We start from the raw sequence: 22,929 nt of genomic DNA, 5'->3' as shown, positions 1-22,929 counted from the left end.
AAGTTCTTCAAATACAAAAACTCCTCTTTGGGAGTCAGGCATTTTTTTTGGAGTTTACTAAACATAACTTACCAAACGATTCCTTAGGAGTTTTATAAGAATAAATGGAACTTCCATAGTCATCTGCAATGTATCACACAGGAATGGGAAAAAATCTAATTCACTTTTTGAGTCCAATGCAATTTTCAGAAAATTCAGATAGTTACTATTTTAAGTTAATGTATTTTTATTAATTCTGGTTTTATTTGACGAATTTCAAGAGGCAGAAAATATGGGCCTCTGTAAGATAATGCTGCTTATTTACCTTGGGTTGAAACATGAAGAAATTCTTGTTTTCTGTATTACAAAATGCCTCAAATTCTTTTCCACAATGAACTGTTACTTCTGTTTATTTCCTGCAGGCCTCACTGCTTGAGTACTTTTCTTACCTGTGGCCATCAGTAGTACTGTTGATGTGCAGGTCTTGCTGAGCTGAAAGAGTAAGATTAGAGGATGGAAAACTCATTAAGCAGCAGAAAAGAGAGAACTAGACATAGAGATTGTTCAGAGATATGCAGAGGGTATCCCTCAAGTCTTTGCCTAAGAATTGCTTTATGCTTGCATGAGAGGACTCTACACTACTTTCTGGGGGAGAGTACCAGAAATCAGTAGTATGAGCCATTCCTGGGCCTCACAGCAAGCTTGAAATATTTGTGTTTCCCACAACCAGAGTAGAAAACCCTGACATTGAGACATTGTATCGAGCCCTCAGAAAGGTATTACCTTGGTGAAAATGTTAAAAGTTACAGTCTCTATATAAAGTTTTTAAAAGAAATACTAATGATTCAATAGAGGTTTGGGGAAGAAAAGGAGGAAGAGTTGGAGCACAAAGGATTTTTAGGGCCATGAAACATTATTCTATATGATACTGTAATGGTGGATACATGATATTATGCATTTGTCAAAACCCAGATCTCACAAAGAGTGATTTATAATATAAACTGTGGACTTTAGTTAATAATAATAATAATAATGTGTCAATATTGGTTCATCAATGGAATCTAAAACTGTTAAAAACCTAAAATTGCTCTAAAGGTTTCGCATTAGAAACTATGCAATTCAAAAGGACATGGATCAAAATAAAGCCTATAAGTGTAAAAAAAATCCAACTTATCTTCAAACACCTAACTGTATAGCAAAAAAAAGTCCAACACAATTTAAAGATATTTTTTCCAAATTAAATAAAGCAGTGTGCTAAAAAAGAAAACATATGTTCCCTTAAGACTTATAGTCAATGTTTATGTCAACTTTATTCATAATAGCTCCAATCTGAAGATGATCAATTGTCCTTCAATTATTGAATAGATAAACAAATTTTGATACATCCATGAAATAGAATTCTACTCAGCAATAAAAAGAATGAACTACTGATACATGGATAACAATATGGATAAATGACAAGAGCATTATGCTAAGTGAATAATGCCTAGACACAAAAGACTTCATACTGTATAATTGCATTTATGTGAAATTCTAGAAAAGAAAAAACTGTAGTGACAGAAAGCAAATCAGTGGTTGCCATGGATAGGGGATTGGCTACAAAGGGGCACAAGGGAATTATCTATATAATGATTAGGTGGTGATTAAAGGACTGTCGTTTGTCCAAATTTATCATATACCTCACAGATATCTTGTACATGTGCAAAATGAGACATGTACAAGGTAAGGTATTGCAAAAAATACAAACTGAATCTACATTTCAATAGAATGCTGCCATACATATGTATTTTAAAGTGCCTAGACCAGAGCCTCCCATCGAGCCTCTTAGATAGCCTCAACCACCAGAGGGCAGACAGCAGAAGCAAGAAAAACTACAGTCCTGCAGCCTGTGGACCAAAAACCACAGTTACAGAAAGATAGAGAAGATGAAAAGGCAGAGGGCTATGTACCAGATGAAGGAACAAGAAAAGACCCCAGAAAAACAACTAAATGAAGTGGAGATAGGCAACCTTCCAGAAAAAGAATTCAGAATAATGATAGTGAAGATGATCCAGGACCTCGGAATAAGAATGGAGGCAAAGATTGAGAAGATGCAAGAAATGATTAACAAAGACCTAGAAGAATTAAAGAACAAACAAACAGAGATGACCAATACAATAACTGAAATGAAAACTACACTAGAAGGAATCAATAGCAGAATAACTGAGGCAGAAGAATGGATAAGTGACCTGGAAGACAGAATGGTGGAATTCACTGCTGCGGAACAGACTAAAGAAAAAAGAATGAAAAGAAATGAAGACAGCCTAAGATACCTCTGGGACAACATTAAACGCAACAACATTCGCATTATAGGGGTCCCAGAAGGAGAAGAGAGAGAGTAAAGACCAGAGAAAATATTTGAAGAGATTATAGTCGAAAACTTCCCTAACATGGGAAAGGAAATAGCCACCCAAGTCCAGGAAGCACAGAGAGTCCCATACAGAATAAACCCAAGGCCAAACACGCCGAGACACATAGTAATCAAAGTGGCAAAAATTAAAGACAAAGAAAAATTATTGAAAGCAGCAAGGGAAAAATGACAAATAACATACAAGGGAACTCCCATAAGGTTAACAGCTGATTTCTCAGCAGAAACTCTGCAAGCCAGAAGGGAGTGGCATGATGTACTTAAAGTGATGAAAGAGAAGAACCTACAACCAAGATTACTCTACCCGGCAAGGATCTCATTTAGATTTGATGGAGAAATCAAAAGCTTTACAGACAAGCAAAAGCTAAGAGAATTCAGCACCACCAAACCAGCTCTACAACAAATGCTAAAGGAACTTCTCTAAGTTGGAAACACAAGAGAAGAAAAGGACCTACAAAAACAAACCCAAAACAATTAAGAAAATGGTCATAGGAACATACATATCGATAATTACCTTAAACGTGAATGGATTAAATGCCCCAAGCAAAAGACATAGACTGACTGAATGGATACAAAAACAAGACCCATATATATGCTGTCTACAAGAGACCCACTTTAGACCTAGGGACACAAACAGACTGAAAGTGAGGGGATGGAAAAAGATATTCCATGCAAATGGAAATCAAAAGAAAGCTGGAGTAGCTATACTCATATCAGATAAAATAGACTTTAAAATAAAGACTGTTACAAGAGACAAGGAAGGACACTACATAATGATCCAGGGATCAATCCAAGAAGAAGATATAACAATTATAAATATATATGCACCCAACATAGGAGCACCAGAATACATAAGGCAACTGCTAACAGCTATAAAAGAGGAAATCGACAGTAACACAGTAATAGTGGGGGACTTTAACACCTCACTTACACCAATGGACAGATCATCCAAAATGAAAATAAATAAGGAAACAGAAGCTTTAAATGACACAATAGACCAGATAGATTTAATTGATATTTATAGGACATTCCATCCAAAAACAGCAGATTACACGTTCTTCTCAAGTGCGCACGGAAGATTCTCCAGGATAGATCACATCTTGGGTCACAAATCAAGCCTCAGTAAATTTAAGAAAATTGAAATCATATCAAGCATCTTTTCTGACCAAGCATCTTTTCTGACCACAACGCTATGAGATTAGAAATGAATTACAGGGAAAAAAACGTAAAAAAGACAAACACATGGAGGCTAAACAATACGTTACTAAATAACCAGGAGATCACTGAAGAAATCAAAGAGGAAATAAAAAAATACCTAGAGACAAATGACAATGAAAACACGACGACCCAAAACCTATGGGCTGCAGCAAAAGCAGTTCTAAGAGGGAAGTTTATAGCTATACAAGCCTACCTAAAGAAACAAGAAAAATCTCAAGTAAACAATCTAACCTTACACCTAAAGAAACTAGAGAAAGAAGAACAAACAAAACCCAAAGTTAGCAGAAGGAAAGAAATCATAAAGATCAGAGCAGAAATAAATGAAATAGAAACAAAGAAAACAATAGCAAAGATCAATAAAACTAAAAGTTGGTTCTTTGAGAAGATAAACAAAATTGATAAGCCATTAGCCAGACTCATCAAGAAAAAGAGGGAGAGGACTCAAATCAATAAAATCAGAAATGAAAAAGGAGAAGTTACAACAGACACCGCAGAAATACAAAGCATCCTAAGAGACTACTACAAGCAACTTTATGCCAATAAAATGGACAACCTGGAAGAAATGGACAAATTCTTAGAAAGGTATAACCTTCCAAGACTGAACCAGGAAGAAACAGAAAATATGAACAGACCAATCACAAGTAATGAAATTGAAACTGTGATTAAAAATCTTCCAACAAACAAAAGTCCAGGACCAGATGACTTCACAGGTGAATTCTATCAAACATTTAGAGAAGAGCTAATACCCATCCTTCTCAAACTCTTCCAAAAAATTGCAGAGGAAGGAACACTCCCAAACTCATTCTATGAGGCCACCATCACCCTGATACCAAAACCAGACAAAGACACTACAAAAAAAGAAAATTACAGACCAATATCACTGATGAATATAGATGCAAAAATCCTCAACAAAATACTAGCAAACAGAATCCAACAACACATTAAAAGGATCATACACCACGATCAAGTGGGATTTATCCCAGGGATGCAAGGATTCTTCAATAAATGCAAATCAATCAATGTGATACACCATATTAACAAATTGAAGAATAAAAACCATATGATCATCTCAATAGATGCAGAAAAAGCTTTTGACAAAATTCAACACCCATTTCTGATAAAAACTCTCCAGAAAGTGGGCATAGAGGGAACCTACCTCAACATAATAAAGGCCATATATGACAAACCCACAGCAAACATCATTCTCAATGGTGAAAAACTGAAAGCATTTCCTCTAAGATCAGGAACGAGACAAGGATGTCCACTCTCACCACTATTATTCAACATAGTTCTGGAAGTCCTAGCCACGGCAATCAGAGAAGAAAAAGAAATAAAAGGAATACAAATCGGAAAAGAAGAAGTAAAACTGTCACTGTTTGCGGATGACATGATACTATACATAGAGAATCCTAAAACTGCCACCAGAAAACTGCTAGAGCTAATTAATGAATATGGTAAAGTTGCAGGATACAAAATGAATGCACAGAAATCTCTTGCATTCCTATACACTAATGATGAAAAATCTGAAAGAGAAATTATGGAAACACTCCCATTTACCATTGCAACAAAAAGAATAAAATACCTAGGAATAAACCTACCTAGGGAGACAAAACACCTGTATGCAGAAAACTATAAGACACTGATGAAAGAAATTAAAGATGATACCAACAGATGGAGAGATATACCATGTTCTTGGATTGGAAGAATCAACATTGTGAAAATGAGTGTACTACCCAAAGCAATCTACAGATTCAATGCAATCCCTATCAAATTACCAATGGCATTTTTTACGGAGCTAGAACAAATCATCTTAAAATTTGTATGGAGACACAAAAGACCCCGAATAGCCAAAGCAGTCTTGAGGCAAAAAAATGGAGCTGGAGGAATCAGACTACCTGACTTCAGACTATACTACAAAGCTACAGTAATCAAGACAATATGGTACTGGCACAAAAACAGAAACATAGATCAATGGAACAAGATAGAAAGCCCAGAGATTAACCCACGCACCTATGGTCAAGTAATCTATGACAAAGGAGGCAAAGATATACAATGGAGAAAAGACAGTCTCTTCAATAAGTGGTGCTGGGAAAACTGGACAGCTACATGTAAAAGAATGAAATTAGAATACTCCCTAACACCATACACAAAAATAAACTCAAAATGGATTAGAGACCTAAATATAAGACTGGACACTATAAAACTCTTAGAGGAAAACATAGGAAGAACACTCTTTGACATAAATCACAGCAAGATCTTTTTTGATCCACCTCCTAGAGTAATGGAAATAAAAACAAAAATAAACAAGTGGGACCTAATGAAACTTCAAAGCTTTTGCACAGCAAAGGAAACCATAAACAAGACGAAAAGACAACACTCAGAATGGGAGAAAATATTTGCAAATGAATCAACGGACAAAGGATTAATCTCCAAAATATATAAACAGCTCATTCAGCTCAATATTAAAGAAACAAACACCCCAATCCAAAAATGGGCAGAAGACCTAAATAGACATTTCTCCAAAGAAGACATACAGACGGCCACGAAGCACATGAAAAGATGCTCAACATCACTAATTATTAGAGAAATGCAAATCAAAACTACAATGAGGTATCACCTCACTCCTGTTAGAATGGGCATCATCAGAAAATCTACAAACAACAAATGCTGGTGAGGGTGTGGAGAAAAGGGAAACCTCTTGCACTGTTGGTGGGAATGTAAATTGATACAGCCACTATGGAGAACAATATGGAGGTTCCTTAAAAAACTAAAAATAGAATTACCATATGACCCAGCAATCCCACTACTGGGCATATACCCAAAGAAAACCATAATTCAAAAAGACACATGCACCCGAATGTTCATTGCAGCACTATTTACAATAGCCAGGTCATGGAAGCAACCTAAATGCCCATCAACAGACGAATGGATAAAGAAGTTGTGGTACATATATACAATGGAATATTACTCAGCCATAAAAAGGAATGAAATTGAGTCATTTGTTGAGACGTGGATGGATCTAGAGACTGTCATACAGAGTGAAGTAAGTCAGAAAGAGAAAAACAAATATCGTATATTAATGCATGTATGTGGAACCTAGAAAAATGGTACAGATGAGCCAGTTTGCAGGGCAGAAGTTGAGACACAGATGTAGAGAATGGACATATGGACACCAAGGGGGGAAAACTGCGGTGGGGTGGGGATGGTGGTGTGCTGAATTGGGCGATTGGGATTGACATGTATACACTGATGTGTATAAAATTGATGCCTAATAAGAAACTGCAGTATAAAAAAAAAAAAAAAAACAAATAAAGTGCCTAGGTACCTTCAAAGGAAAATTGAATTCTTATCCAGTTCTTATGAAAAAAAGTACCCCATAATATGGTATTTAAATTCAACCTGTATAAAATTATATGAGCCTGGGGAATTGTTGGAACATGTAGTCCAGTGGGACTCCTAAATCTGCTTGGACTCTTCAGAATAGACAGGTGATTATAACCACTCTGACCTCATTTATTTCGGCTTCATGTTTCTTATTAGCATTCTAAGGAAGAGAATGACAGAGAGGGGAGAATAAGAAGGAAAAAAAGATAGTGTATATAATGACACATACATCATTATTACTACCAGGCTAGTCTGTCCTAAATAGCTATAAAAATTGAAAGGACGTCCCTTTGCAAGAAATGATTGCCATTTACTATTCTGGAAACTAGATGAAAACAAAGCCTTCCAAGGTAATAGAAATATATTTCTAAATCTCTAGGGATCTGACACTCACTCTATAATCGTGGCAGGTATACACTGGCATAGTTGTTCACATATTTCATCATGGAGACCTCGAGGATATCTCTCTTCAATTAATTAAATGCCCCACACAGTTCACAACTGTGATAAAAAGCAGTGATGTTTCTAAATTGATACATAACTGATATGAGAATCCAGTTATCTTCTACAAGCCAGTCTTAAAAATATTAAATCCAGTTATCTTCTACAAGTCAGTCTTAAAAATATTAAAAGTATTTGCAAAAATGTGAACAGTGCACCTCTTCTCCCTACTTTGATTGTTTTAAAATATATAAATACATTGTTTATATTAATATGTAAAAAAAAAAAGCAGTGATGTTTCAAATGTTAATATTCCAGTGATGAGGAAAGCTCTATTTTCCCAAAGTAGTAGACAGAGCCATATATAACAGAGGCTGCTAACGTTTGAAAGTATATCCGTCATATGGGCAAATAGTGAAACAGTTGTCTTCAAACACAGTACATGATGATGTCAGTGTTGACAGTCATTTTAAAGATGCTAAAATCTTTTCTTCAGATTCACTGCCACATGCATTGAAAATAGGATGACAAATTTAGAAGTTACTAAAAGAGAAAAGATAGATATATAATACCATTAATTTCATTCAGTCTTTTTTATTCCACAACTCCATCATAATTGATGATTCAGTAGATAGTTGTCTTTTATTTAGTTTCTTATTTAGAACAACACCAAGTGTACTTATTATTACTACAGTTTTAAATCCAGCAGCTGTTCTAATTTCATTCTTTTACATGTAGCTGTCCAGTTATCCCACCACCAATTATTGAAGAGGCTGTCTCTTTCTCCATTGTATATTCTTGGCTCCTTTGTCATAAATTAGGTGACTACGTGTGTGTGAGTTTATCTCTAGGCTTTCTATCCCGTACCATTGATCTATATCTCTGTTTTTATACCGATACCAAACTATACCGTAGTATAGTTTGAAGTCAGGTAGCCTGATTCCTCCAGCTCCATTTTTCTTTCTCAAGATTGCTTTGGCTATTTGGGGCCTTTTGTGTTTCCATACAAATTGTAAAATTTTTTGTTCTAATTCTGTGAAGAATGCCATTGGTAGTTTGACACGGATTGCATTGAATCTGTAGATTGCTTTGGGTAGTATAGTCATTTTCACAATATTGATTCTTCCAATCCAAGAATGTGGTATATTTCTCCATCTGTTCATGTCATCTTTGATTTCTTTCATCAGTGTTTTATAGTTTACTGAGTACAAGTCTTTTGCCTCCTAAGGTAGGTTTATCCCTAGGTATTTTATTCTTTTTGTTGCAATGGTAAATGGGATTGTTTCCTAAGTTCTCTTTCTGATTTTTCATTGTTAGTGTATAGGAATGCCAGAGATTTCTGTGCATTAATTTTGTATCCTGCAATTTCACCAAATTCATTGATTAGCTCTAGTAGTTTTCTGGTGGCATCTTTAGGGTTCTCTATGTATAGTATCATGTCATCTGCAAACTGTAACTGTTGTACTTCTTCTTCTCCAATTTGCATTCCTTTTATTTCTTTTTTTTTTAACATCTTTATTGGAATATAATTGCTTTACAATGGTGTGTTAGTTTCTGCTTTATAACAAAGTGAATCAACTATACATTTACATATATCCCCATATTTCTTCCCTCTTGTGTCTCCCTCCCTCCCACCCTCCCTATCCCACCCCTCTAGGTAGTCACAAAGCACGGAGCTGATCTCCCTGTGCTATGCAGCTGCTTCCCACTACCTATCTATTTTACATTTGGTAGTATATATAAGTCCATGCCACTCTCTCACTTCATCCCAGCCTACCATTCCCCCTCCCAGTGTCCTCAAGTCCATTCTCTAGTAGGTCTGCATCTTTATTCTCATCCTGCCCCTAGGTTCTTCATAACCATTTTTTTTTTTTTAGATTCCATATATATGTGTTAGCATACGGTATCTGTTTTTCTCTTTCTGGCTTACTTCACTCTGTATGACAGACTCTAGGTCCATCCACCTCACTACAAATAACTCAATTTCATTTCTTTATATGGCTGAGTAATATTCCATTGTATATATGGGCCACATCTTCTTTATCCATTCATCTGTCGATGGACACTTAGGTTGCTTCCATGTCCTGGCGATTGTAAATAGTGCTGCAATGAACATTGTGGGACATGTATCTTTTTGAATTATGGTTTTCTCAGGGTATATGCCCAGTAGTGGGATTGCTGGGTCGTATGGTAGTTCTATTTTTAGTTTTTTAAGGAACCTTCATACTGTTCTCCATAGTGGCTGTATCAGTGTACATTCCCACCAGCAGTGCAAGAGGGTTCCCTCTTCCCCACACCCTCTCCAGCATTTATTGTTTGTAGATTTTTTTGATGATGGCCATTCTGACCAGTGTGAGGTGACATCTCATTGTACTTCTGATTTGCATTTCTCTAATGATTAATGATGCTGAGCATTCTTTCATGTGTTTGTTGGCAATCTGTATATCTTCTTTAGAGAAATGTCTATTTAGGTCTTCTGCCCATTTTAGAGAATTGTTTGTTTTTTTGATATTGAGCTGCATGAGCTGCTTGTAAATTTTGGAGATTAATCCTTTGTCAGTTGCTTCATTTGCAATATTTTTTCCCATTCTCAGGGTTGTCTTTTCATCTTGTTTATGGTTTCCTTTGCTGTGCAAAAGCTTTTAAGTTTCATTAGGTCTCATTTGTTTATTTTTGTTTTTATTTCCATTTCTCTAGGAGGTGGGTCAAAAAGGATCTTGCTGTGTTTTATGTCATAGAGTGTTCTGCCTATGTTTTCCTCTAAGAGTTTGATAGTGTCTGGCTTTACATTCAGGTCTTTAATCCATTTTGAGTTGATTTTTGTGTATGGTGTTAGGGAGGGTTCTAATTTCATACTTTTACATGTAGCTCTCCAGTTTTCCCAGCACCACTTATTGAAGAGGCTGTCTTTTCTCCACTGTATATTCTTGCCTCCTTTATAAAAGATAAGGTGACCATATATGCGTGGGTTTATCTCTGGGCCTTCTATCCTGTTCCATTGATCTATATTTCTGTTTTTGTGCCAGTACCATACTATCTTGATTACTGTAGCTTTGCAGTATAATCTGAAGTCAGGGAGCCTGATTCCTCCAGCTCCATTTTTCGTTCTCAACATTGCTTTGGCTATTCGGAGTCTTTTGTGTTTCCATACAAATTGTGAAATTTTTTGTTCTAGTTCTGTGAAAACTGCCAGTGGTAGTTTGATAGGGATTGCATTGAACCTGTAGATTGCTTTGGGTAGTAGAGTCATTTTTACAATGTTGATTCTTCCAATCCAAGAACATGGTATATCTCTCCATCTATTTGTATCATCTTTAATTTCTTGCATCAGTGTCTTATAATTTTCTGCATACAGGTCTTTTGTCTCCTTAGGTAGGTTTATTCCTAGATATTTTATTCTTTTTGTTGCAATGGTAAATGGGAGTGTTTTCTTAATTTCACTTTCAGAGTTTTCATCATCAGTGTATAGGAATGCCAGAGATTTCTGTGCATTAACTTTCTATCCTGCTACTTTACCAAATTCATTGATTAGCTCTAGTAATTTTCTGGTAGCATCTTTAGGATTCTTTATGTATAGTATCATGTCATCTGCAAACAGTGACAGCCTTACTTCTTCTTTTCCGATTTGGATTACTTTTATTTCTTTTTCTTCTCTGATTGCTGTGGCTCAAACTTCCAAAACTATGTTGAATAATAGTGGTGAGAGTGGGCAACCTTGTCTTGTTCCTGATCTTAGTGGAAATGGTTTCAGTTTTTCACCATTGAGGACAATGTTGCCTGTGGGTTTGTCATATATGGCCTTTTTTTTGTCCAAGAAAGTTCCCTCTATGCCTACTTTCTGCAGGGTTTTTATCATAAATGGGCATTGAATTTTGTCAAAAGTTTTCTCTGCATCAATTGAGATGATCATATGGTTTTTCTCCTTCAATTTGTTAATATGGTGTATCACATTGATTGATTTGCGTATATTGAAGAATGCTTGCATTCCTGGAATAAACCCCACTTGATCATGGTGTATGATCCTTTTAATGTGCTGTTGGATTCTGTTTGCTAGTATTTTGTTGAGGATTTTTGCATCTCTGTTCATCAGTGATATTAGCCTGTAGTTTTCTTTCTTTGTGACATCTTTTTTCTTGTTTTGGTATCAGGGTGATGGTTGCCTCGTACAATGAGTTTGGGAGTGTTCCTCCCTCTGCTATATTTTGGAAGAGTTTGAGACGGATAGGTGTTAGCTCTTCTCTAAATGTTTGGTAGAATTCACCTGTGAAGCCAACTGGTCCTGGGCTTTTGTTTGTTGGAAGATTTTTCATCACAGTTTCAATTTCAGTGCTTGTGATTGGTCTGTTCATATTTTCTATTTCTTCCTGGTTCAGTCTCGGAAGGTTGTGCATTTCTAAGAATTTGTCCATTTCTTCCAGGTTGTCCATTTTATTGGCATAGAGTTGCTTGTAGTAATCTCTCATGATCTTTTGTATTTCTGCAGTGTCTGTTGTTACTTCTTTTTCATTTCTAATTCTATTGGTTTGAGTCTTTTCCCTTTTTCTCTTGATGAGTCTGGCTAATGGCTTATCAATTTTGTTTATCTTCTCAAAGAAGCAGCTTTTAGTTTTATTGATCTTTGCTATCGTTTCCTTCATTTCTTTTTCATTTATTTCTGATCTGATCTTTATGATATCTTTCCTTCTGCTAACGTTGGGGTTTTTTTGTTCTTCTTTCTCTAATTGCTGTAGGTGCAAGTTTAGTTTGTTTATTTGAGATGTTTCCTGTTTCTTAAGGTAGGATTGTATTGCTATAAACTTCCCTCTTAGAACTGCTTTTGCTGCATCCCATATGTTTTGGGTCGTTGTGTCTCCATTGTCATTTGTTTCTAGGTATTTTTTGATTTCCTCTTTGATTTCTTCTGTGATCTCTTGGTTATTAAATAGTGTATTATTTAGCCTTCATCTGTTTGTATTTTTTACAGATTTTTTCCTGTAATTGATATCTACTCTCATAGTTTTGTGGTCAGAAAAGATACTTGATACAATTTCAAGTTTCTTAAATTTACCAAGGCTTGATTTGTGACCCAAGATATGATCTATCCTGGAGAGTGTTCCATGAGCACTTGGGAAGAAAGTTTATTCTGTTGTTTTTGGATGGAAGTCCTATAAATATCAATTAATTCCATCCTGTTTAATGTATCATTTAAAGCTTGTGTTTCCTTATTTATTTTCATTTTGGATGATCTGTCCGCTGGTGAAAGTGGGGTGTTAAAGTCCCCTACTATGATTGTGTTACTGTCTATTTCCCCTTTTATGGCTGTTAGTATTTGCCTTATGTATTGAGGTGCTCCTCTGTTGGGTGCAGAAATATTTACAATTGTTATATCTTCTTGCATTGATCCCTTGATCATTATATAGTGTCCTTCTTTGTGTCTTGTAATAGTCTTTGTGTTAAAGTCTATTTTGTCTGATATGAGAATGGCTACTCCAGCTTTCTTTTGATTTCCATTTGCATGGAATATCATTTTCCCTCCCCTCACTTTCAGTCTGTATGTGTCCCTAGGTCTGAAGTGGTCTCTTGTAGACAGCATATATACAGGTCTTGTTTTTGTATCCATTCAGCCAGTCTATGTCTTTTGGTTGGGGCATTTAATCCATTTACATTTAAGGTAATTATCGATATATATGTTCCTATTACCATTTTCTTAATTGTTTTGTGTTTGTTATTGTAGGTCTTTTCCTTCTCTTGTGTTTCCTGCCTAGAGAAGTTCCTTTAGCATTTGTTGTAAAGCTCGTTTGGTGGTGCTGAATTCCCTTTTATTTCTTTCTCTTCTCTGATTGCCATGGCTAGGACTTCCAAAACTATGTTGAATAAGAGGGGTGAGAGTGGACATCCTTGTCTTGTTCATGATCTTATTGGAAATGTTTTCAGTTTTTCACCATTGAGTATTTGCTGTGGGTTTGTCATATATGGCTTTTATTATGTTGAGGTAGGTTCACTCTATGCTCATTTTCTGTAGAGTCTTTTTTTTGAACATCTTTATTTGAGTATAATTGCTTTACAATGTTGTGTTAGTTTCTGCTGTACAACAAAGTGAATCAGCTATATGTATAACATATATCCCCATATCCCCTCCCTCTTGCGTCTTCCTCTCACCCTCCCTATCCCACCCCTCTAGGTCGTCACAAAGCATCGAGTTGACCTCCTGTGCTTTTGGGTGTTGAATTTTGTCAAAAGCTTTTTCTACATCTATTGAGATGATCGTATGGTTTTTAGTCCCTGATTTGTTAATATGGTGTATCACATTGATTGATTTGCATATATTGAAAAATCCTTACATTCCTGGGATAAATTCCACTTGATCATGGTGTATGATCTTTTTAATTTGTTGTTGGATTCTATTTGCTAGTTTTTTGTTGAGGATTTTTGCATCTATGTTCATCAGTGATATTGGTCTGTAATTTTCTATTTTTGTGATATCTAACATCATACATAAAAATAAACTCCAAATAGATTACAAACCTAAATATAAGACCAGACACTATAAAATTCTTAGAGGAAAACATAAGAAAAGCACTCTTTGACATAAACCACAGCAAGATCTTTTTTGACCCACCTCCTAGAGTAATGAAAATAAAAACAAAAATAAACAAGTAGGACCTAATTAAACTTAAAAGTTTTAGCACAGCAAAGAAAACCATAAACAAGATGAAAAGATAACCCTCAGAATGGGAGAAAATATTTGCAAATGAAGCAATGGACAAAGGAGTAATCTCCAAAATATATAAACAGTTCATGGAGCTCAACATCAAAAAAACAAAAAACCCAATTAAAAAAGGGGCAGAAGACCTAAATAGACATTTCACCAAAGAAGACATACAGATGGCCAAGAGGCACATGAAAAGATGCTCAACATCACTAATTATTAGTGATGCAAATAATTATTAGTGCAGCAAATAAAAACTACCATGAGGTATCACCTCACACCGGTCAGGAGGCCATCATCAAACAATCTACAAACAATAAATGCTGGAGAGGGTGTGGAGAAAAGGGAACCCTTTTGCACTGTTGGTGGGAATGTAAATTGATAGAGCCACTATGGAGAACAGTATGGAGGTTCCTTAAAAAACTAAAAAGAGAGCTACCATGTGACCCAGCAATCCCACTACTGGGCATATACCATGAGAAAACCATAATTCAAAAGGACACATGTACCCCAGTGTTCACTGCAGCACTATTTACAATAGCCAGGACATGGAAACAACCTAAATGTCCAACAGTAGATGAATGGAAAAAGAAAATGTGGTACATATAACAATGGAATATTACTCAGCCATAAAAAGGGACGAAATTGGGTCATTTGTAGAGATGTGGATGGACCTAGGGTCTGTCAGACAGAGTGAAGTAAGCCAGAAAGAGAAAAACAAATATCGTATATTAATGCATATATGTGGAATCTAGAAAAATGGTACAGATGAACCTATTTGTAGGGCAGGAATAGAGATGCAGACATAGAGAATGGACATATGGACATGGGGGGGAAGGGGAGGGTGGGACGAATTGGGAGATTAGGTTTGAGATAAATACACTACGTAAAATAGATAGCTAGCAGGAACCTGCTGTATAGCACAGGGAGCTCAGTTCGGTGCTCTGTGATGACTTAGATGGGTGGCATGGTGGGGGTGGGGGGGAGGTCCAAGAGGAAGGGTATACATATAGCTGATTCACTTCATTGTACAGCAGAAACTAACAACATTGTAAAGCAATTTTACTCCAATAATAAATAAATAAGTAAATAAATAAATCCAACAGCTGAAATATAGTTGGAGAAGTACATGATTTGGAGTGAGAAGATGAGGTATCATATTTCACCCTGGTCACTTATCATCTGTGTGTCCCTGGGCAAAACTGTAACCTCTCTGTACCTCAATTTTCTCATCTGAAAAATGTTAAGTCCTATCTCACAGCCTTCTGAGAAAATTTAGAATATGTAAGTGAAACATTTCTACCTAACACAGTTTCACAAACTCTAATACACACAGGAATCATCTAGGAATATTGCTGAAATTCTGATTCAGAAGGTCTGTCTGTGGTGGGTCCTCTATGCTCTGCCAGTGCTACTATTCTGTTATCGCTGGTGTCATCTGGGGGCTGGTTAGAAATGTAAAATCTCATGCCCCACTCAGTATTTACATTTTAACAGAATCTCCAGATAATTTATATGAACATTAATGTTTGAGCAGCACTGGCCAGCATCAGACCTAACACACTGCAGATTCCTAATCTAAATATGTTAGAAGTTTTGAATCATTACAGAAGTGTGCAGGATATAGATGAATATAACACATATTTTCCTATTCAGAATTTGAATTATATACAGAGCCAAATCCTGCCCAGGTGTTGCTTTAAGCTAATGAGTGGCCTCATTCCAAGTCAGACTTCTACTCTCTGACAGCTACTAGCAGCTATTTCAGTAGATATCTGCATTGTCAACAGCACTTATCATTTTCTTCACCAAATTTATTTAAGTATTTTAAATAATATTACCTTTACTAACTAAAATTTGTTTCCCTGTATTTATTTATCAGAGACTACTCTTAGGAGCTTTTATCAACATGATAAAAGAAACACAGTTAACACACCACATTAATATAGTTCAAGTCAAAGCAAAGATGATTAATGCTTTCATGAGCCTACACTGCTTTATTGTGGGTATATGAATAAAATTCTTACAAAGATTCTTAGGGGATTGTGACACCTAAATTTGTGAAACTACTTTAGAAGCCTAGTTAGTGGTGGTGGCCTAGTTTAAGGGGTGGGAGCAGCCCAGCATGTAAGTCAGTGAGGAATATGTGAAAATATATTTTGAGATTTCAGCTAATATGCCATAAAACCTGATAAATCCACCAATTTTTAGAAAGAATATTACTGCTTTTTATGATAGATTAGCCTTTCTATCCACTGTTGTCTGAGTTATTTTTACTATCTGAAACTTGTAGGTATTGATTTCTAATCATACTTTACAGTGAATAATAGAAATATGAGGATCAAATGAGAACCTCAGCATTTTCATTTGTGTAAGAGAATTATTTTCTTTCTTGAAGGTCTTCTCTTTGTTTAAAATGCACTGAAGTGTTGATATTTCTTGCAGAGCAGATTTGCTAGTGGCAAATTCTCTCAGTTTTTGTTTAGCTAGGAATGTCTTATTTGTCCCTCATTTTTGAAGCATAGGTTTGCTGGATAATGTAATTCTGGCAATAAGAATGATGAAAAATCAGCTGATAATCTTATTGAGAATCCATTATACATGAGTTGGTTATCTCTTGCTGTTCTCAAGGTTCTCTCTTTGTCTTTGGTTTAAGACAGTTTGACTATGATGGGTCTAGGTCTGGATCCTTTTGCATTTAGCTTGCTTGGAATTTGATGAGCTTCTTGAATGTGTAGACTCATATTTTTTCATCAAATTTCATCAAATTCCAGCAACTATTTCTTCAAATATTCTTTCTGCTCATTTCTCTTTCTACTCTCCTCCTGGGATACCATTACGCCTATGCTAGTATGCTTGATGGTGTCCCACAGGTCTCTGAGGCTCTGCTCATTTGTCTTTATTCCTCTTCCTTCTGTTGCTCAGACTGGGTAACCACAGTTGTCTTCCGGTATGCTGATTCTTTCTTCTGCCTGCTCAAGTCTGTTGTTGATTCCCTCTACTTATTCTTTTCATTTCAGTTATTGTACCTTTCAACTCCAGAATATCTATTTGATTCTTTTCTATACTTTCAAGCTCTTTATTGATATTTGGTGAAACATTATTCTCACTTTCCTTTGGTTCCTTCATTTATTAGAAAACATTTAAAATAGCAAATTTAAAGTCTTTGACCAGTGAGTACAGTGTCTGGGTTTCCTCAGAGTCTGTTTTTTTTTTTTTTTTCCTTGTATATGGGCCATGCTTTGTTTATTTTTTGCATGTAGCATTATTTTTTTGAAAACTGCATATTTTTTAATAATATAATAATATGGGAGCTCTGGATATCAGATTCTTACCCTCCCTTTGTTGTTGTTTGTTGTTTGTTTTTTTAGTGAGTTTTCTGAACTAATTCTCTAAAGTCTATATTATTTGTCATCCGTGGCCACTGAAGTCTCTGCTTGGCTTACTTAGTTGTCAGCTAGGGATTGAACAAAGATTAAAAGACTATAGCTAATAAGTCTCCCAGTCTTTACCAAGACATTCTGTGTGCATGTTGGGGCAAACTTTCAACACTCAGCCAGGCAGGTTACAACTCTGCTTTAGCATTCAGATCCTTTTTGTGCAGAGCCTCAAGATCAGTCAGAGGTGAGAGCTTCAGGACTTCTCAGTTCTTTCCTGAGTATGCATATAGCCCTAGGCATGCACAGAACCCTAAGCATGCATGTAATCTTCTAAATTCTCAGGAATAAAGGAGAGCTTTTCAACACCTTCTATGGAAATCTCTTTCCTCAGATTTTCCTTCTAAGCTTTTTGTTTATCCTATTGTTTGTCTTCAACTGTTATCCACTTGCTTCAGGCAAACATGATTTTAAATGAAAGAGCCCCTAATTGTTTTTGACAAATGGCCTTGAGAAAAGTCTTGCTCACTCTGGTCAAATTCTTAGTCAGATAAAATGAAGACAAGCCTCTTGAGTGGCGTCTTCCAGGGAACCACCAAACAAGTAAAATAATGACAATTCTTTGGGAATGGGACTTTGAAGGATTTCCAACCCTGCTTTTCCCATTCCAGTGGCTGCCAGACTGCTGGTTCCCACTGTGATTGTGGGCTGTTGGTTTTCAAGGCCACTGCAGAGAGGAGGATAGGAATAGGATGAGTTAAAATACCACAGTGCTTGCTGTTCTTTACCAAGATTCAATGGTTTTTTTTTTTAATAAACACTCTCCAGATTACAACAAGCCTTTATTTAATTTCCAAAATTCTGAAAATGATGATTCAGAATATTTTTGTCAGTTGCTTTTATGGAGGAGAGGATTCTTGTAGGTCTTTATTACACCATTTTGGCTAATGTCACTTAAAATGCCCTGAAGGTTTTGAATGCTGAGCAAAAGTTGTATGGAACTTCATTGTCTTACTATATTATAAAGACAGACCATACATCCACTAGAGATTTTATAGGGTTCCACTTTGAGATGCCACTACAAATGTCTTGATAGTTTGAGGCAATTGTCTGATGAGAGATAACAGTGACTTCCTCAAAGAAAGATTTTTCATAATTAAATGTCAAACTTGCAAGAAATGTGTAACAATGAAGAGGCTGGTCTTTGGAACTAATTAATTCTGGGTTTAAGCCCTGCATTTTCTCCTTAATAGCTTTGGGATGCTGATCAAGTTACTTAACTTTCATAAGACAGTGATAGTTAGATAGAACAGTATCTATTCATAGATTTTTTTTTTTTTAAATCCAACTACACTAACAAAAGTAAAGTGCTTGGTATAGTTCATGTTAAATACTCAAGAAATTTTAGCAGTTAATATTGCTATAGATAATATTGCTATTATCATCATTAAGAATATAGTTTGGCACTGCTAATAATAATGCTGAATGTTCACCTGAACCCTTTAAGAACTCTTTAAGAGTCACATTCAAAATAAGAAATAAAACTGTTTCACTCATGCTATTTTGTTTTCTATGCAATTTCAGGCACTGTGGTGGTCCAACAGTTGATGTCAATGATGATTAGCAAACACGATCGCCTCTTCCCCAAAGATGCAGAGTTACAAAGCAAGCCCCAGGATGGAGTGAGCAACAACAACAATGACCTTCAGAAGAAGGCCACCATGGGTCAGCTACAGAACAAGGAGAACAATAATACCAAGGACAGTCCTGGAAGGCGGTGCTCTTGGGACAAGTCTGAGTCTCCCCAGAGAAGCAGCACAGATAACGGATCCCCCACAGCTCTATCAGGCAGCAAAACCAACAGCCCAAGGAACAGCGTTCACAAGCTGGATGTCTCTAGGAGCCCCCCTCTCATGGTCAAAAAGAATCCCGCCTTCAATAAGGGCAGTGGGATAGTCACCAATGGGTCCTTCAGCAGCAGTAATGCAGAAGGACTTGAGAAAGCCCAAACCACTCCCAATGGGAGCTTACAGGCCAGAAGGACCTCTTCCCTGAAGGGGTCTGGTACCAAAATGGGCACCCAGAGTGTACAGAACGGAACGGTGCGGATGGGCATTTTGAACACAGATACCCTCGGGAACCCTGTGAATGGTCGCAGCATGAGCTGGCTGCCCAATGGCTACGTGACCCTGAGAGATAACAAGCAGAAAGAGCAAGCAGGAGAGTCGGGCCAGCACAACAGACTCTCCACCTATGACAACGTCCACCAGCAGTTCTCCGTGATGAGCCTTGACGACAAGCAGAGCGTCGACAGTGCCACCTGGTCCACTTCCTCCTGTGAAATCTCCCTCCCTGAGAACTCCAACTCCTGCCGCTCCTCCACCACCACCTGCCCAGAACAAGACTTTTACGGTGGGAACTTTGAGGACCCCGTTTTGGATGGGCCCCCTCAGGACGACCTTTCCCACCCCGGGGACTATGAAAACAAAAGTGACCGGAGGAGTGTGGGCGGTCGAAGTAGTCGTGCCACCAGCAGCAGCGACAACAGTGAGACCTTTGTTGGCCACACCAGCAATCACAGCGCGCTGCATAGTTTAGTGTCCAGCCTGAAGCAGGAAATGACCAAACAGAAGATAGAGTATGAGTCCAGGATAAAGAGGTGAGGAAAATCTGGAGCCCCAAACTGCCAGAGAGGGTGCGATAGCCTCCTAATATGAGACAGGCTCACCCAGAGGGTAAATATGCTGACTCCAAAGTCAGAGACCTGGGTTCAAGTCCTAGCTTCACCGTTTGTAAGCTGTGGGACTTTGGGAAAGCTCACTTCATCTCTGTGAATCTCAGCTCCCTAACGTGAACATTTTAAATTCTAGCAGTATCTACCGCAAAAGCATGTAAGAAATCATTGCATGTTGTCCCTGGCACAGAGCAGTTGCTCAGTAATACTGTCTCTTGTTAATAAATGTGTGGATTTGTGTTCGAGGGCTGGGGAGAGGAGCGGAAGGGGATGAATGCAGAACAAGGAGTCTGTTCTCACAGGAAGAGGATGAAATGAGGATAAAGAGAAGTTGGAGAAGTAAACAGATCTTTATTATTTATTTTTTCCATTGTTGAATGCTGGGAGAGTGTCTGTTCTCTCCCAAGCTCAGACCCAGACCCCGAGGAGTCAGCAGTGGATAAAACAGACAAAAACTCAGCCCTTGTGGAGCATGCTTCCATTCCACTGGAGGAGACAGATAAATAAGTAAAATAGGTCTCATGCTAAGTAGAAGACTAAAGCAGGGAAGAGGGGTAAGAAGTGTTGGTGAGGGGTAATTCTAAGTGTCGGGCCTTATAGGAGGTTAAAGAGGCAGCTATGCAGATGTCCGGGAAGAGTGGAAATGCCGTGAGATGGAATCAGTGAGGAGCTCAGAGAAGTACCTTAGAGCCTTCAGGATCATCTTAAGTCTTTGGCTTTTACTCTGGGATTGGAATCCAGGGAGGTTTCTGAGAAAAGTGATGGCATGAAGTGTATTCATATGGACAATGGAAATTGTAGCCTAAGTGGGGAGCAAAAAATATGAATTATAAGGAAGCAGTTGTGCTGAAACCTAATTGATAGCAGTTGACATCTTCTCATAAGATGACCAAGGTAGCGATGGCTTAGCAACTTCAGGGAAGCAACCTGGGCAAGACATGTGGTATTGGCTGAGCATCCTGTGTTGACAGTACCCCTGACTGCCAGATGCTCCAACATCTTGAAAGGCAGGAATACAGAGAATGGAGCCCAGGATTCACAAATACAACCTTGTGCTGGAAACCTGAGCATCACCACACCCCGTGATTTCACCAGGGTCACAGAATTACAAAACTGATTGTTTTTATGTTCTCCTTTCAGTGTAGTATAAGGGAAGGACACTGCACTCTCAAGAGAAGGCCTGAGGCTCAGTTCAGCCTGAAGTAGCCCCTCTAGTGACCTCAGTCCCAGTCCCAGACTGTGCCTTGGTAGACCCCTTCCTGTTTAGGGTCCTCATAGTTTGTGAACCTCAGTCTTTGTACTGCTTCAACTGCTTCCATGGCCCCAAACCCCACATGGTTTCTTTTTTATATGTAAAGTTGACCTTAATGTATTTTAATGTTTCCCATCCATTTATCAATTATCAAGCCAAAAGATATGTATTTTTAAGAGCTATGGTAAAGTAAATATAAAAAAATACTTCTTATATGTTAGATTGAAAAAATTACTTTCTTGGAAACTTGGTTTGAATTTTCCTATATAATGCTAAGTGACAGGAGGTTTAAATAAGAAGAAAAATGGAGTCATCATCTTATAAGGCTACTCTTCATTCTGAATGTAGTTCTTGGAAGCCACTGGCTACCAAATCTCTGAATTGCTGCCAAGGCATGATGATAAATTAGCACTTAGCACTGGGAAGCAAGAGATAACACTTGAAACTTGCCTTAGGATAGGAATACATTATTCTGAATGGTTGCAGATGTACACGTTCATTTATGAGAACATTGGTGCTACATTTATGTTCTGAGTCTATGGTGCATTTTAGAGACATTGATAAAATAATAGAAGCTTCCAACAGAATGTCATTCATTGGCCTCTTTCACTGTAGTATTTTTACCCATGTGACAAGCAAAGGGAGAGAGCCATGATAAAGTAGGGCAGAGGAGCTGCCACATGACCAAGCCACAGAAATATAAGAAGTAACTGTTCTAGTTAATTCTTGATCATTCCTGTTTAGAATTATACATTTGTCTTTCAATTCCTTTTTAACTCTACCCTACAAGTATTAAGGATAGATGATAGATGATAGATAGATAGATGATAGATAGATAGATAGATAGATAGATAGATGATAGATAGATAGATAGATGATAGATAGATAGATGATAGAGATAGATGATAGATACGTACATACATACACACATACATACATACATCCCTAGATAGATAGACAGATGATAGAGAAATAGATACTATACTTTATCTATCATTGATATGTATGATTTTTAGTTTTTAAACATGTGAGTTTGATGTTATTTCCCACCCCCCACCTTCTCCTTTCAGAAAAATTCATTTGTATGATATCAATTATTTGGTCTTGTAAGAAGTATTTATTAACTTATTATTGGTTTGGGATTGTATATATGACCAATTGATCAAATCTGTTAATCAAGCTGTTCAAATCTTTTACATTTCTCCTAATTTTCATCAGATAGAGCTATAATTTCTAAGAAAGTTATCTTAAAATTTCCTAATTTTTATGGATTTATCTATCTTTATAATTTTGTTATATTTTATATTGAATAACTTGAGGCTATACAACTAGATGAATAAAAGTTCAGAATTGTTTATATCTCCCTGATGAATTGATCCTTTTATCATAAAGTAATGGTAATAATGCTTTTTGCCCAAAAATATTGTTTCTCATATTAATATTGCTATA

The 22,929-nt window shown here is 36.9% G+C and overlaps 1 protein-coding gene across 5 annotated transcripts in view; it reads left to right on the top strand.

Moving 5' to 3' along the window:
• The window catches only part of ARHGAP24 (Rho GTPase activating protein 24), a 518,667-nt gene that overhangs the window by 492,164 nt on the left and 3,574 nt on the right, over positions 1-22,929 (top strand). For all 5 annotated transcript variants that reach the window (XM_082391124.1, XM_082391125.1, XM_082391128.1 and 2 more), the window contains one exon: positions 19,079-20,153. In XM_082391124.1, the coding sequence (XP_082247250.1) occupies positions 19,079-20,153 (1,075 nt within the window). The remainder of the gene's footprint in view (positions 1-19,078; positions 20,154-22,929) is intronic.

This window comes from Balaenoptera borealis (genome assembly GCF_965194805.1).
Source record: "Balaenoptera borealis genome assembly, chromosome: 4".
Taxonomy (NCBI): domain Eukaryota; kingdom Metazoa; phylum Chordata; class Mammalia; order Artiodactyla; family Balaenopteridae; genus Balaenoptera; species Balaenoptera borealis.
The sequence above is the reverse complement of the archived record's forward strand: the minus strand, read 5'-3'. Positions and strand labels throughout refer to the sequence as shown.